The sequence below is a fragment of the Pseudonaja textilis genome, chromosome 16, assembly GCF_049901715.1.
Source record: "Pseudonaja textilis isolate UNSWEBS1 chromosome 16, rPseTex1.2, whole genome shotgun sequence".
Classification (NCBI taxonomy): Eukaryota; Metazoa; Chordata; class Lepidosauria; order Squamata; family Elapidae; genus Pseudonaja; species Pseudonaja textilis.
Window position 1 is genome coordinate 8,672,867 of NC_142005.1, and position 13,970 is coordinate 8,686,836.

At 47.9% G+C, this 13,970-nt stretch overlaps 1 protein-coding gene across 1 annotated transcript in view; it reads right to left on the minus strand.

The window, feature by feature from the left end:
* ATP8B2 (ATPase phospholipid transporting 8B2) overlaps nucleotides 1-13,970 on the minus strand; it is a 49,822-nt gene that overhangs the window by 30,817 nt on the left and 5,035 nt on the right. The window contains 1 exon segment of the mRNA XM_087913931.1: nucleotides 12,940-13,157. Within this exon segment, the coding sequence (XP_087770057.1) occupies nucleotides 12,940-13,157 (218 nt within the window).

A 13,970-nucleotide genomic window follows, 5' to 3' on the forward strand; every position in this document is an offset into this window, starting at 1 on the left:
AAAGAAAGACTGACAGACAGACAGACGGAGGAAGGCAGGCAGGCAGGCAGGAAGGAAGGAAAACACAGAGAAAGACAGAAACTCATCCCTAACCAACTTTGAGCTCATCCTGCCATTCAGCAGGCCAAATTAAAACAAAAATGAAATGAAATGAAATGAAAAAAGAAACAGAAAAAGGCTGGCCATTTTTTTAAAAAACCAGGCCAGGAAGGAATTCCTAGTCCTCAACGTTTCCTCCGGCGGCGGCCTGGTTTGCACTCGTTCCAGGAGATCCGGGGTGGGGGGTGTGGGGGGGAATCTGGGTTGGGGGGACACAACATCCGCCATGTGGCCAGGCCACAGCAGCAAAGCAACAAAGTCCGTCTCTGTGTTTTGACTCTTCCCTCCTCTTTGTAAACCATCCCAAAAGCTACAACACACAAACACACACACACACAGGGAAGAAGGAGAAAAAAAGCACCCACCAAGAAGAAAGAGCTTTTTCTGAGCAGTGGGTAGATTTTTTTTGGGGGAGTGTTTCACCACCACGCTCCCTCCCCATTCTCTCTCCCCCCAAAGTTTTTCATAAGCAAATATTTAATTTCCCCAAACCGCAAAAAAAAAAAAATTTTGCAAACTCCATTTTCCTCCCCTGGATCTAATCCTGGATTATTTTTTGGGGGAGAAGGGGAGGGATTGGGGGGAAGGCAGAGCTCCAAAACAGCTGTTTGGGGGTGCAAAATGAGGTTGCGTGGCACCCATTGGGGACAGGGAGAAGTTTTAAAGGCCAGCATCCACGCATTAGGGTGTGCAGAGAGAGGGGGGGAAGAGAGAGAGAGAGAGGGAAGGAGAGAGAGAGGGAGGGAGAGAGGAAGGAGGAGAGAGAGAGAGAGAGAGAGAGAGAGGGAGAGAGAGAGAGAGAGAGAGAAGGAGAGAGAGAGAGAGAGAGAGGGAGAGAGAGAGAGAGGGAAGGAGAGAGAGGGAGAGAGAGAGAGGGAAGGAGAGAGAGAGAGAGAGAGAGGGAAGGAGGAGAGAGAGAGAGAGGGGGAAGGAGAGAGAGAGAGAGAAGGAGAGAGAGAGAGAGAGAGAGGGAAGGAGAGAGAGAGGGGGGAAGGAGAGAGAGAGAGAGAGAGAAGGAGAGAGAGAGAGAGAGAGAGAGAGAAAGGAGAGAGAGAGAGAGAGGGAAGGAGAGAGAGAGAGAGAGAGAGGGAGGGAAGGGAGAGGAGGGGTTAACTACTGAAAGCAGAGAAAATAAACTTGGTTTTAGGAGGGGAAAGAAAAGAGGCTCTTTAAGCAAAAATGGCTTGAAAAATAAAAGTTTTCCAAGCAAACAAACCAAGGGAAAAAATTTTTTTTAAAAAGCCCTCAATCCTCAATCCAGGGTACATTTTGCTCATTTTCAGCTTCCAATTTTCCGAGTTGCCATCGGATTTCTCTCCTAAAATTTCTCTCCTTGGGATGCTCCGAAAACCCAGTTCGTGGCAATCGGTCCCTAACTCTGGTTCGTTCACAGCCTGGTTTCCTCCTCACCTGACATCCCTAAAAAAAAAAAAAAACAAGCCAGGATTTCGGATGTCCCAAACGGGCAGCAGCCCCCGGGGCCCTGCTCTCCTGCGAGGATGACACGAAAGCAAACAAACTGCAGCTTTTTCCTTTCTTTTTTTTTTTCTTCCAGGTTGGGAAAGAGGCCAAAAGAAAACATAATTTTTTTAAAAAAAAGGAAAGAAAGGAAAGGAAGGAAGGAAGAAAGAAAGCTGAGAGAGAATTTAAGGGAAGGGATGAACGGGGCAAAAGAAGGTGAAACAAAATGAAACTTTTGGGGTTTGGTTTTGTTGCTATTCTATTATTCTCCTATTCTATTAATCTATTCTGTTGTTTTGGGGGGAATTTCTTTCTTTCTTCACCCTTGGGAAGGGCAACCTCAGCCAAGATTGGCACAGGGAGCCGTGCCAGCTTAGCAGAAAAGTTAGCGGGGGATCTGGGAACCGAAGCGGGGGGGGGGGGTTCTGCCAGCCAGGTTTGGCCCAGCGCAGGAGCCCCAGGCGCCAAGAAAAATGCAAAATCCGTTGGCTTTTTGCGTCAATCGATCAGAGGCGGCAAGCGGGATGGAGGAGGGTCTCGGCCGAAAGGTCAAGCGGTCAGAGAGAGCCGCCTTGTCTAAAAGGCTGGCAATGAAGGGGCAGCGGGTGATGAGGACTTATTGGGAATATTCGGTGACTCTTTTCTTTGTACGTCTTTGCTCACTTGCCCTGTATCGGTCGTATATATTTATATATATTTATTATATGGTCTATTCTATTCTCTATTTTATTCTAGTATTCTCTATTTTATTCTAGTATTCTCCTCTTCTATTCTATTATTCTCCTATTTTATTCTATTGTTCTCCTATTCTATTATTCTCGATTTTATTCTATTAATCTATTCTATTCTATTATTCTATTCTTATTCTCGATTTTATTCTATTAATCTATTCTGTTATTCTATTTTATTCTATTATTCTCCTATTCTATTATTCTCGATTTTATTCTATTAATCTATTCTATTCTATTATTCTCCTATTCTATTATTCTCGATTTTATTCTATTAATCTATTCTATTATTCTCCTATTCTATTATTCTCGATTTTATTCTATTAATCTATTCTATTCTATTATTCTATTCTATTATTCTCGATTTTATTCTATTAATCTATTCTATTCTATTATTCTATTCTATTGTTCTCCTATTCTATTGTTCTCGATTTTATTCTATTCTATTCTATTATTCTCCTATTTTATTTTATTGTTCTCCTATTCTATTATTCTCCTGTTCCATTATTCTCGATTTTATTCTATTAATCTATTCTATTCTATTATTCTATTCTTATTCTCTATTTTATTCTATTAGTCTCTATTCTATTGTTCTCCTATCCTATTAGTCTCTATTCGATTCTAGTTTAGTTTACTTTATTGTCACTGCACCTCATACAACGAAATTAAATGTCATTTTCAGTGTACATGATGACTATGACAATAGACACAAATAGACACATTCTGACTATGACAATAGACACAAACACACATCCTTCACGTTCTATACACTGAACTGAGAACCCCTGATATCGCTGTTAACATTGCACTATACAGTATACTACACACTCCCAGAGGGGATTTGCAAAGTTGCAAAGATTCTCCTGGCGAGAAAGACGCAAAAGGGAAGGAAATTAAGACTGCAGAAGCGGGAAGATATTTCGGCATCTCGGCAGATCCCGAAGGAAGATAGAAGAGAGGTGGGGGAGAAAGGAAAAAAAAAAAAAAGAGGCTGGAAATAAAATTAGGAAGCGTCAACGGAAAACACCAGGCCAGCCAAGGAACAGAATTTAAAAACATAATTATGTTTGCAAAAAGAGCTCTTCAACTCTTGAGAAACATAAAGAGGTTTGCAAGAGGTTTTTTTGACTCTTTGCAATAGGACGGATCCGCCACATCACACTCCATTAAGGCGGAGTACAAATACACAAACAAACCAGGATTCAATATTTCCCCTTTTTCTGGAGTTTTTTCTCTAGTTCACCTAACCTAGAATCCTGGTTGTTTTCCAGGCTTTGAACCAGGTTGCCTGCTACTGAGTTTGATTGGAAGACTCCCCAAAACGGATCTAGGGTATTGAAGTTGCAAGGTTGCTTTTTGGAATGTAAATAATAAATATATTTTAAGACACCAATGAGTACCAGCAACTGGGAGGAGGGGGGAATCTAACCCAAGGCACACAATTGTGGCTACTACAAGTCAGAACAAACCTTCTTTCGAACGTTGTAGACTTAAAGGGAGGAAAGGGATCCAGGCCAGAAGGGGGTTTGTTCCCCACACTTTGGGGGGAAGGGGGTCTCCCTCACACATACACAAACACACACACACACTCCTTGTCCCCAGGAAAAACCAAGCAGGCCTCCATGCCCTTCCTTGCCTGTCCCAGCTGGGCTGGACTACATCTCCCATCACTCCTGGGGCTCCTCTTCCCCGGTTCCCACACTGGTGGCTGAGGAGTCTGGGGGCCCAGCCCCGATGCCCATGGGGCTTGGGCTGGGGATGATGGGAGCTGAGGAGGAGGAGGAGGCCGGTCCGTTTGCAGAAAAGCACAAGTTTTGTCAGGCGACGAGCGAATCGGGGTCCCGCATCTGGAGTGCTAGGAGTGGGGGGGGGTTGAGCACCCCGTAACCTAGAATCAATTAGCTAATCCATCCATTGATCAATTCAGGGGGGAGGGGGGAGGAGTTTAGCTGGGGGGCAGCCAAGCCAGGGCAGGCCCTGGAGTGCTGGAGGGGGACCCTCCCTAATAAGCCATCCCCTAATCGAACCCCAAACCCCTCTGCCCACCAATCCCCGAATAAAATAACCCCCCCCAATAAATTCCCCAATCAACCCCAATCAATCCAACCAATTCTCTTAATAATCCATCTCCTAATCGATTACTAATCGATTACTCCTAGCAAGCAATGCCCTAACCGATCCCTTAAGCGCCGTCCTAATGAAGCCCCTCGATCGATCTCCTGATCCAATCCCTTGATCGATCTCCCGATCAAACCTCTTGATCGATCTCCTAATCCAATCCCTCAATCGATCTCCCAATCAAACCTCTTGATCGATCTCCTAATCCAACCCCTTGATCATTCTAATCCGTACCCTTAATCGAATTTCTAATCCGTACCCTTAATCAATCTCCTAATCCAATCCCTCAATCGATCTCCTAATCCAATCCCTTAATCAATCTCCTAATCCTCTTCCTTAATTGAATTTCTAATCCGTACCCTTAATCAAATTTCTAATCCAATCCCTTAATCGATCTCCTAATCCAATCCCTCAATCGATCTCCTAATCCAATCCCTTAATCAATCTCCTAATCCACTTCCTTAATCGAACTTCTAATCCAATCCCTTAATCGAACTTCTAATCCAATCCCTCAATCGATCTCCTGATCCAATCCCTCAATCGATCTCCTAATCCAATCCCTTAATCAATCTCCTAATCCACTTCCTTAATCGAACTTCTAATCCACTTCCTTAATCAAACTTCTAATCCAATCCCTTAATCGAATTTCTAATCCAATCCCTCAATTGATCTCCTGATCCAATCCCTTAATCGAATTTCTAATCCAATCCCTTAATCGATCTCCTAATCCAATCCCTCAATCGATCTCCTAATCCAATCCCTCAATCGATCTCCTGATCCAACCCCTTGATCGTTCTAATCCACTCACTTCTAATCGAACTTCTAATCCAATCCCTTAATCCATGTCCCGATCCAACCTCTGGATCGATCTCCTAATCCAATCCCTCAATGGATCTCCCGATCCAACCCCTCGATCGCTCGACTCCACTCCCTTAATCGAACTTCTAATCCCAATCCCTCCATCGATCTCCCCATCCGACCTCTGGATCGATCTCCTAATCCGCTCCCTGAGTTGATCTCCCCATCCAACCCCTCGATCGACCCCTCTCTCCGCAATCCAAACCCCTCACGACCCTCCGGCCGGATCCCCTCCGGCCGATCTCCTAAGGAAGCCCCCTCCCCCAACATCCCTCCCCGCCCGGGTGGCTCGCCAAGCCGGCGCCCGCCGCCTACCTGACGGAGCCCCGGAGCCGAGGAGGCTCGCTCTCCTCCTCCGCCTCCGCCGCCTCCTCCTCCGCCGCCGCCGCCTCCGCTTCGCTCCATCCCGGGCAGGGCCGGCGGTGGGTCCCCGCGCCCCTCGGCCCGGCCAGCCCAGACCCTCCCCGCCCCGGCTGGCTCGGCTGGAGGCGAAGCGAGGAGGGGCGGAAGTGATGAAAGGGGCGGGCGGGGGCCGCGCTTCGCCCGAGAGGCTCCGGGTGGCGGCGGAGGGGGAGCCTCCCTCCTCCCTCCCGGTCTCCCTGCCGCCATCCAGCCTGGGAGGGGCCCCTCCGAGGTCATCCAGTTGGACCCCCCTCCACACACACACACACACCGCTGCCCCGTTTCCCGTTCTGCGCCCAGCCTTCAAGTCGGTTCGCCCCCCACTCCCACCCCCAACACCAACACCCCTGCCAATCCAGCCTTGGAGAGGGGGCCCCTCCGAGGGCATCCAGCCGGACCCCTCCCCCCGCTGCCACGTTTCCGCTTAGTCTGTCGTCCGTTCTCTCTCCCCACCGCCCATACAAGCCTTATTGGTCTCCCGCAGAGGTCACCTAGTCGGACCCCCAATTCTCTACCCAGTCTCCACCCTAGTTTCCCAATCACCCACTCACCCAGTCAAGGGTGTCCCCCCAAAGGTCATCCAGTCGGACCCCCCCAACTGGTCCGTTCTCCACCGAGTCTCCAGCCCGTTGAAACTACCCACCCATCCGTAACTTCGGAAATCCAGACTTGGGAGGGCTGGGGGTGGTGGGGTTGTGTCCCTCCGAGGCCATCTAATCGGACCCTAGCGGCCACGTACTCCCCCTTTGTCTTCAGCCCGTTCACCCCCCCACTCCCAAACCCTCCGATCCAGGAGGGGGGCCCTCCGAGGTCGTCCCGTCGTACCCCAGCTTCCCCATTCTCTACCTCATCTCCACCACATTTCCCCCCTCCTCCCCATAGATCCCCCTGAGGTCATCCATTCGGGCCCTGGCTGCCCCACCCTGCGCTTACCCCATTTTCCCAGGCTTTTCATTCATTCGTTTCCTGTCTTGTGATCCTGGGTGGGGTTCCTTGAAACGGACAATTAAAACAACAGCCCTACATAAACCGTGAAGAGGAAGACTGCATTATATATAATTGATTGCATTATATATATATATATATAAAATGGCCCTTTCAAGATAGACTGTGCCTTTTCATGGAGGTTCTGCCGCTTTTTAGCCGTATTTTATTGCAGAAGGAGGGAAAAAAACAAAACCGTTTTTCTCTTTTTTTTTTCATTTTCCTTTTTCTCCTCCCCCCCCCCCCAAACAATTAAAAAACGAAAACAAAACTTTGGGCTCTTTGGTACAGGAAAAATTGGCCTGAAAGGGCCATTCAGCTGGCTTCGCACTTACGACGGCGTGACTCGACTTGCGATCCCGCGACTCGACTTCAGGCGCAGGTTTCCACTGAACAACCATTCTAAAAATGGTTTTAAAATTGAACCCGGACAGGCGGCGGCGGCTCAGCTTAAACCACGGCTGTGATTGACGGCAGAAATTCTGCTCTCAGATGTGGTCGTAACACGAGGACTTAGTGTTTTTTCCTGGATTGCATCTCCTGCAAACTTCAGCTTTTATATAGATTTTGTTCCTTTTTCTCTGCCAATATTGGTTTGTTTTTTTCCCCACCCCTAAAATAATCTGCTTTTAGGCTGAGCCTTTTTTTAGCTCTGGTAAAGCTTGCCCTAAACCCAAAACTTTGCAAACGGCTCCCTCCTGATCTGATAAAGGACTAAAATACCCATCATCCCCAACTAATCTGCATTGATCGGTCTGTTTTTGCCCCCTTTTTAAAAACATCCCTGTTTTTCCAACTTCCCAGAATCCCTTTAAAAAGCGAGATGGGCGGTCGAAGATGAGGCGATGAATGAAGAATTAAATCAGTAAAATAAACATATTTTTTTAACGCCGCTTGCTGTGCCTTTTTTTTCAAGGTTTCCTAGCAAACATTCCAGAAAAACCACCTTTAAATAGAACCCTTGAAACGGCTCTTCGAAAAGAGGGTGAACCTTTCTATTTAAAAAAAAAAAACCTCCTTTTCCCCCCCCTCTTTTAAAATCCATTACACAGGAAAGTTTCTTGCTTTGGGGAGCGTAAAATAATGCTTTGCCTTTGCTGGAAAATGCTGGGAGGCCTTGGAGTCAAAACTTTTTCCCTTTAAACTGCATTTTTTTTTCTTCCCCGCCTATAAAAACAAACCTTTGCCAAATCTCCTTTTTTTTTTCCTTTTTTTTCTTTCCGGTATTCGCGGCAAAATCTCTTTAAGAGGTGAAGATGTTTTCTTAACGGCTGGAGCCCCAAACATAAGACATTTGCGAAGGGAGCTTGGGCCAGTTTTACGACCACCGTTGTTAAGTGAATCCCTGCGGTTGTAACACGGTTGTTAAGGGTTCGGCGATGGGGAAATCGTGATCCTGGGATGCCGCGACCATCGTAAGTGTGAATCAGCTGGCCAAGTGCCGGAATGTTGACCGCGTGGCCACAGGGATTCTGTCGCCATCGTAAGTGTGAAACACCCCCCCCGATCCTCAGTTACTTTTTATTCGGGATGCCGTAACTTTAAACGGTCACTAAATGAACTGTTGTAAGGACAGTATCTGAAATACATAAAATCACAGGGTGGTGCAGAGTCTATAGAGGGAAGGGACGGGAGAGAGGGAGAAAGAAAGAGAGAGAGAGAGAGAGAGAAAGGAAAAAAAGAAAAAAAGAAAGAAAGGAAGGAAGGAAGGAAGGAAGGAAGGAGGCAGGCAAGGAGGAAGGGAGGAAAAGAGAGGGGAGGAAGGAAAGGAAGAAGAGAAGAGAAAAAGAGAAAGAAAGAAAGAAAAAGAGAAAGAAAGAAAGAAAGAAAGAAAGAAAGAAAGAAAGAAAGAAAGAAAGAGAAGGAAGGAAGGAAGGAAGGAAGGAGGCAGGCAAGGAGGAAGGGAGGAAAAGAGAGGGGAGGAAGAGAAAGAAAGAAAGAAAAAGAGAAAGAAAGAAAGAAAGAAAGAAAGAAAGAAAGAAAGAGAAGGAAGGAAGGAAGGAAGGAAGGAAGGAAGGAAGGAAGGAAGGAAGAGAAGGAAGCAGGCAGGCAAGGAGGAAGGGAGGAAAAGAGAGGGGAGGAAGGAAAGGAAGAGAAGAGAAAAAGAGAAAGAAAGAAAGAGAAAGAAAGAAAGAAAGAAAAGAAAGGAAGGAAGGAAGGAAGGAAGGGAAGAAAGAAAGAAAGAAAGAAAGAAAGAAAGAAAGAAAGAAAGAAAGAAAGAAAGAAAGAAAGAAAGAAAGAAGCAGGCAGAGAAGAAGGAAGGAAGGAAGGAAAATAGAGGGAAGGGAGAGAGGGAGGGAAGGAAAGAAAAAGAAAGGAAGACTCTAGAGAGGCAAAAGGACTTGTTAGCTTTGGAGAAAGACACATCTTTGCAGTTTTGCTGCTGTTGTGTATGCTTTTTGCAGGAAGACCCACAACCCTGCAAAGAAACAAAAACTAGAAAGATTAGCTTTCCAACGGAGAGGTTTATTTTCTTCGCCCGTTGTTTTGGGAAAACTTTCGAGGCTGAGCAGGTCTCGATCTCGGCACCCAGACAGGCCGGGCCTTGCCCGGAGTCGCTAGTCCACATTCCAAGGGCCTTTCTTGTGCTCACAAGCCCACACATACACACAAAACCCCACAATTTTAGGAGCCTCTAGTGGCAGGAATGGGGCACGCCCCATAAGCCTGCCTTGAGAATAAATATTTTTTTGTGGGGGCGGGCGGGGGAGGCACGATGCCACGGTGCATTTAGGGAACGTGGCAATTGTGTGCCAGCTACTTTATAAACAAAAAATAAAATCTCACCACTCTGACGATTTCCAGCACGGAAAAGGGGTTGTTTTTGTTTCTTGTGCATAATAATAATAATAATAATAATAATAATAATAATAATAATAATAATAATAATAATAATAATAATAATAATAATAATAATAAAATAAATAAAATAATAAAATAATAAAATAAAATAAAAATAAAAATAAAAATAAATCATCTTTACTTCTCAGAGAGCCAACCAGAAGCATCCCAAAAGCTCAGGAAATAATAATAATATAAAAATAAAATTGCATGAAATAAAATGAAATAAAAATAAATAACCGTAAAAATAAATAACAGTAAAAATAAATAACAATAAAAAATAAAAATAAATAAAAAAACAATAAAAAAGGTTTTAAAAAGCGGGAGGGACTTATTTCCACTTATGTGGTAGGTTGCTCCTGGCTGAAGAGGCTTCACTTAGGATTTCTGTCTCCTGAAAATTGCTTTACCCAACCGGTTGGAGATGGATCTAGCCCTGCATCCGTCTGCCAGCAATAACCAACCAGGCAGCTGGCAATCTGGGTTACAGGCTCTACCCTACATTTTATATCCTTATTTCTCTTCCTTATTCCCTCCCGGAGGCCGTCGGATGCGACATTTTGCGGCCTTGCGCATTGACACAATGGTTGTGTCGCAGCCGCGGTTTAATTTTCAACTTGGAGCTCCTGAAATGTGTGGGTCCAGCCAGGGGAGACCCGAGCGTTGCTTTCACGGTTTCCCCATTCGACTTCCCTTCTCAAATAGGGCCGTGTCTTCGAGGGCGAATACGGAGAGTCCTCGACTTTATGACCACAATCGAGCTCAAAATGTCTGCGGTTAAGTATGGGTGAGTTTTACCATCTCCCTTGCCACCGTTGTTAAGAGAATCGCCGCCGATAAGTCAATAACTCGGTCGTTGAGTGAATCGGGGCTTTTTCCCCCTTGACTTGTAGGGTCCGAAGGTTGCAAAAGGGGATCACGCAACCCTGGGAATGCTGCGACCGTCATAAATACGAGTCAGTTGTTGTCCAGCCCCTGTATTTGGCTCACACGACCATGGGGGATGCGACCATCCGTGCCTATTGTAAACTTCAAAATGGTTACTAAACAAATGGTTGTAAGTCAAGGACGACTTGTTGCCACATGCTGAGGTGAAAATAAATAATTTATTTCCGACACACGGGCGCTTTAGGAGACCTCACCCCCACCCCCCTCCCAAAGATACTCAGCTCAGATCTCCGACGTTCCTCTTAACGACACGAAAAAGGAGGCAACGTCTTAACCATCCCGGGAAATCGGAGCGCGGGGGTGGGGGTGGGGGGAAGAGTTTTAGCCTGCCCAATCGTGCCCGTTTTGGTGCCGGTTTTCCCAGGAAGACACTGGCAACGTTGTTGTGGCCTGCCGGCAGCTGGCGGCGCTGGCAGCAGATTCCGACAGCGAGGAGGTTGTGCGGAGGGCGGGGCAGCGGGGGCGGGGAACTGGTCCAGTCCTGGAGCCTGAGGAAGGCTCGGACGAGGGCTCTGCGTCAGAGGCAGAGATGGGACCAGAGCTGTCCGACAGTTATCAGCTGCTTTTCGAGTCGGAGATCAGTGGAAGAAGAACAGCTGGAGCCTGTTCCTAGTGTGCTCATGCACAGAGCTGCCAGATGAAGGGAACAGCTAAGGAACAAGGGTTGATTCCAGGAGTAAAAGCTCAGGCGGATGGTGAATGGCCCCTCCCACGGGGGTTAAAAGAGGAGCGAAAGGGGAGGGGGGCTTTTGCAGGAAACAATTCCTTCCTTGCAGCCGTGGGAAGATCTGTCTGTGCATCTCGGAGACTCTGTGCCGAGGCCTTCCTTGTCAGCACTGCGCTTGGAAATAGTTGAGACAGCTAGATAAGGTCGGTGCTTATAATTACACCCTAGAAAGACCGTTGGCCAGGCCTTTGGCCTGAAGGGTGAACGCAAGAAATTCACCTTCATTTAGTAAAAGGGGTTTTGCCGGGACAAAGAGTCCGCTTAGCGCTTTCGGGGGAAGCCGAGGTCAGAACGGACGTAGCCGTGGGTTGGCGGAACCCAGAGATGCTCGTTGGAAACTTGGAATGGCCTCGGGGATTTAGATGCCCCGTTTTCACCCCAAAAACGGGACCAGCGAAATAATTCTTGCTGGTTTGTACGCAGTGAAGTGGCCGCCACCGAAAAGGCCCCGCTTGGGCCCAACGCCGTCTTTGGCAGTCGAGGATGTTCTTCATGCGGGGGCGCCTTCCTCAGATACCCGACGTCTGTTTCAGCCGCCCTTCCAATCTCCCCCCACCCCCTCAAGGTGTTGATGGTTACAAAACCCCAAATTTAGGAAGATGTGCCCGCCCACCCACCCCACGATATATCCAAAAGGAACGAAGGAGGAAATTGCCTCTCTTAGCGTCCTGGTCAGAGCTTTTCATTTTGGGGGTGAGCGGCCAAGTGAGACTCCAGGCCAGTACCTGTCCACTTTTCAGCATAGGTGTTCACGACATAAACAGGAAGGTCCATTTCTTTCTCCCGTCCCAGTTCCAGTTTTTCCGGGATCGGGTTTTCCGACTCTTTTGGATCTGCCGGGTGATGAAACTCGACTCCGAATTGATAGACTGCTGTCCCGACTGTGGCTCCCAACATGGGGGCCGCAATGGGAACCCACCACCAACAATGTCCGGCACTGGAAGAGCCAAAAAGAAAGAGAGAGGAGGGTGAGCGGCAAATACAGGCAACCTTTAACGGATTGACAAGAGTTGGGAGGGACCTTGGAGGTCATCTAGTCCAACCCCCACCCCCCCAAAGCAGGAGACCATTTCTGACAGATGGCGGTCCAGTCTCTTCTTGAAAAACTCCAGTGTTGGAGAAGGGAGAGAGGGAAAGAGGAAGGAGAGGAAGGAGGGAGGGAGGGAGGGAGGAAGGAAGGAAGGAAGGAAGGAGAAGTAACGGAGGGAAACGAGGGAGGGAAGGAAAGGGGAAGAAAAAAAGGAAGAGAGGAAAAGAGAGGAAGGAAAGGAGAAAGGGAGGGAGGAAATGGCAATGATAGAGGGAGGAAGGAATAGAGAGGGAAGGAAAGGAGGAAGGAGGGAGGGAGGGAGGAAGGAAGGAAGAATAACAGAATAACAGAGTTGGAAGGGACCTTGGAGATCAACTAGTCCAACCCCCACCCCCCCAAGCAGGAGACCCTACACCATTTCTGACAGACGGCGGTCTAGTCTCTTCTTGAAAGCCTTCAGGGATGGAAATTTTAAAATTAAGGGATTGACAGAGTTGGAAGGGACCTTGGAGGTCATCTAGTCAGCTGATTGTCGGGAGGGGGGGGGAAACACCTTAAGGAGTGACTGGGCGGGGGGAGAATGCAGTCAGCGATGTTGGGCATGTGCGATAAGGACCGACTGGCCAAGGGAGGGCGAAGGCCAGTCAGGGACAAGGTTTGTCGGTTCTCCGAACTGTGCAGAATCGTAACAACCGGTTCTGTAGAACCGGTCTGAACCGGTAGACTCCCTGGACAACACTCACCTAAACACCTGGGGACCCCATCCAGCGACGTAGGTAAACAGCCGTGGCCCCAAATCCCGAGCCGGGTTGATGGCGCAGCTGCAGTTGGCGCCCATAGCAACGCTGAGGGCGAAGACCAAGAGGCCCACGGCTAACGGATCCAGTCCGGGTGGGATGCGTTTGTTCCGGGCATCGATAATGGCCAGGATGCCTATCACGAGGATACCTGTGCCCAACACCTGGGAAGGCCAAAAATGGACAGGTAGGAGAAGCAGCGAGGGAGAAATAAGGGAGGGCGTTAGAAAGAAAAGAGAAAAAGAGAGGGGAGGAAAGGAGAGAGGGGAAGGAGGAAAGGAGGGAGAGGATGGGAAGGAAAGGTGGGAGGGAGAAAGGAAAAAGGGAGGAAAAGGAGGAAGGAAAGAGATGGAAATTACAGAGGAAGGAAGGAATGGAGGGAAGGAAGGAGGAAAGGAGGAAGAAGAGTGAGAGGATGGGAGGGAAAGGGAGGGAGGGAGAAAGGAAAAGGGAGGAAAAGAGGAAGGAAAGGAGAGGGAGGGAGGAGATGGAAATGACGGGAAGGAAGGAATAGAAAGACGAAAGGAGGAAGATGGGAAGAAAAGGGAGGGAGGGAGGAAGAAAAAAGAAACAAAAAAGAGGAAGAAAATGAGGGAGGGAGGGAGATCGAAATGACAGAGGAAGGAAGAGGGGACCTCAGGGAATGGGGACAAAGGGAGGAAGAGAGGGAGGAAAGGAAAGGAAGAAGAGGGTGAGAGGAAAGGAGGGAGAAAGGATGGGAAGGAGGAGGAAGGAAGGAAGGAAGGAAGGAAGGAAGGAAGGAAGGAAGGAAGGAAGGAAGGAAGGAAGGAAGGAAGGAAGGAAGGATGTTGGGAGGGATAGGGAGAAAAAAAGGAAGGATGGATATGGAAGGAGGGAGAGAGGGATGGAAGGAGGAAGGAAGGAAGGAAGGGGGAGGAAAGGAAAGGAGGATGTTGGGAAAGGCAGGGAGAGAGGGAAGGAGAAGGGTGGGATAAAGGAGGAAGGGAGGATCTGGG